General features: G+C 33.4%; 1 protein-coding gene across 1 annotated transcript; it reads right to left on the bottom strand.

Annotated features, from left to right (window-relative positions):
- Window positions 1-1,715: 1,715 nt before the first annotated feature.
- LOC108512604 (40S ribosomal protein S27-like) lies at window positions 1,716-2,091 on the bottom strand. Its single transcript, XM_017847905.1, has one exon. The coding sequence runs from the start codon at window positions 2,074-2,076 to the stop codon at window positions 1,774-1,776; it is 303 nt and encodes a 100-aa protein (XP_017703394.1). The 5' UTR covers window positions 2,077-2,091; the 3' UTR covers window positions 1,716-1,773.
- Window positions 2,092-2,684: the final 593 nt, after the last annotated feature.

Here is a 2,684-nt window from a genome sequence, read left to right as displayed (position 1 = left end):
GCCCGGCGTTTGTTTGTTTTTTAACCCATTCTGCCAGTTACTGTGTTTTGCTCTGAGGATTTAATCCAGTTATATTTAAGGTAATTACTGATAAGGAGGGACTTATTTCAGTCATTTTGCTATTTATTCTATGTGATTTTAGTTTTTTTGTCCCTTATTTCCTATACTACTCTCTATTTTGTGTGTTTGATTTTTCAAAAGTGAAACATTTTAATTTCATTCTCATTTCATTTTGTGTATATTCCATAACGATTTTCTTTGTGGTTACCATGGAGATTACATTTCACATCCTAGATTTGTAATACTCTGATTTGAACTTTTACCAGCTTACCATTAATAACACAGAAAAACTCTGATCTTATACAACTCCATCCCCAACACTTTTAGATAGTAATGTCATAAAATTACCTCTTTATACATTGTGTGTCCAAAAACATAGATTAATAATTTTTTAATGCATTCATCTCTTAAATCACGTAAAAAATAAAAAGTGGAGTACAAACCAAAGTTACAATAATATGAACTTTAAAATTTTCCCAGGTTATTTGCCTTTACTAGAGATCCTTATTTCTTCTCATGGCACTGAGTTACTGTCTAGTGTCCTTCCATTTCAACTGGAAGGACTCCTTTTAGCATTTCTTGCAGAGCAGTTCTCTTGGTAACACATTCCCTCAACTGGGAATGTCTTCATTTCTCCCTCAGTTTTGGTGGATAGTTTTGTCAGATTTAGGAGTCTTGGTTGTCAGTTCTTTTCTTTTAGCACTTTGAACATGTCAGCCCACTGCCTTCTGCCTTCTGCCCTCTAAGGTTTCTGATGAGAAATCTGATAATCTTAGTGAGTATCCCTTGAATGTAATGAGTCACTTCTTTTTTGCTTTCAGTATTTTCTTTATGTCTCTGTCTTGACAGTTTGATTATAATGTGTCTCAGCATGAGTCTCTGAATTCATTCTTCTTCGAGCTCATTGAGCTTCTTGGGTGTTTATATTTATGTCTTTTTACATCTGTGTAGTGCGGGTACAAAAAAAAGAAAAGTCTTTGGGTAGTTTTGGCCATTTCTTAAAAATAGTCCCTCTTCCTCCTTGTTTCTGCCTTTCCTCTGGCACTCCCACCTTTTCTTCTATTAGTTGCGTGTGGGTTTTTGTCTGTTACAAATTGAGCTACTGTAACCATTAGTGTATAGGTCTTTGTGTGGAAATATTCTTTCTCTTGTGTTATTATCTAAAAGTGCAATGCCTTTGTTGCAGGGTAGGTGAATATTTTACATTTTAGGAAAGTGCCAAATTGTGTTCTAAAATTATTATGCCATTTTACATCCCCTGGGATGTAAAATTTAAAATAAATATAGGGATATATATTTATTTTAAATTTATTAAAATATTAAATATTAAAATAAAATTTAAAATAAATATAGGGATATATATTTATTTTTCTTAAGTGAACTTTAGTGGTTTGTGTCTTCAAAGAGAGTTTGTTCCTTTTAGTTTATTTACCAGATTTATTGGCATAAATGATATAATCCCCCATGAAATTACATCCCCGATTGTGAGCAAGAGTTCCAGTTTTGTCACATAATCACCAACAATTGCTAAGATCTGTGTTTTTAATGTTCATAATGCTACTAGGGATGGAGTAATAATATCTCATTGTAGTTTTAACTTGCATTTCTCTAAGGGTTTATGATTTTGAGCATATTTTATTTTATTTATTTATTTATTTTATCCAAAATGTGTTTATTGAGATGGTTTCCCACTCATCTTGATTCAGAGTGCCTTTAGTGCTGCTTCCTCCTAAAGGAACATCCTTCTGTAAGCCTTGCTTTTCCTCCTGTAGGCTGGCAGAGGACAGTGGAGCAGCCAACACACAAAACTACCGTTTGTGCATGGCTAAAGACCGTGGTGATTTTATAGCATCCTGGGCATTTCACATCCATGAAGTAGGAATTGGGGCTCTGCACCAGGCGTTTCTTCTTGTGTTTCCTCTTCTCCTCTTCTGGGGAGGGATGAAGGAGATCCTTTGCGAGAGGCATGTTCTCGTGTGGGTAGGTCGTCACCACCGGAAAGGCGATTTTGAGCATATTTTAAATCATGTTTTTATCTGCCACCCATATAACTTTTATGGTAAAATGTCTACTCATATCTCTTGCCTATTTTAAAAGTAAATATTAGTTGATATTGAAATAGTAAAGAAATTTTTTGGAACTGCAGTCATTCATCAATAATGCCAGTGACTTTTTTGTTTTATAGGATAATTTTGAATATTGGAAGAATTATTTCCTCAAAATTTTGTTCACAATGGAAAACTAGAGACATGAAACACTTTTAAGTTTAATCTGAATTATTAACATATTCTCTACTTTTTTAAGTCTACATGGCCAATAAAACAACAGATCAAGTTCTGGTTTGTAGTGTTTACCAATACCCTAGGTGTAAATACTTCTGTCTTGGCCAATTTCAAGCTGCAACACGATGTCTCTGAATATGGAGTTGGGAAGACATGTGCAATAGCACACCATTGCATTCTGTTTCCACTGAATAGATGCAATAAATGTAAATAACCTCTAAAGCATAGATAATAGTAAAATAATTAGGAAATGGGGATTTTTGAAGTTTTTTTTTTTTTTTTTAAAAAAACAGCTTTATTGAAGTTTAAAGTACACATATTTAACATATACAAGTTTTGGTA

The sequence above is a fragment of the Rhinopithecus bieti genome, unplaced genomic scaffold (assembly GCF_001698545.2).
Source record: "Rhinopithecus bieti isolate Rb0 unplaced genomic scaffold, ASM169854v2 scaffold_30337, whole genome shotgun sequence".
Lineage (NCBI taxonomy): Eukaryota > Metazoa > Chordata > Mammalia > Primates > Cercopithecidae > Rhinopithecus > Rhinopithecus bieti.
The sequence above is the reverse complement of the archived record's forward strand: the minus strand, read 5'-3'. Positions and strand labels throughout refer to the sequence as shown.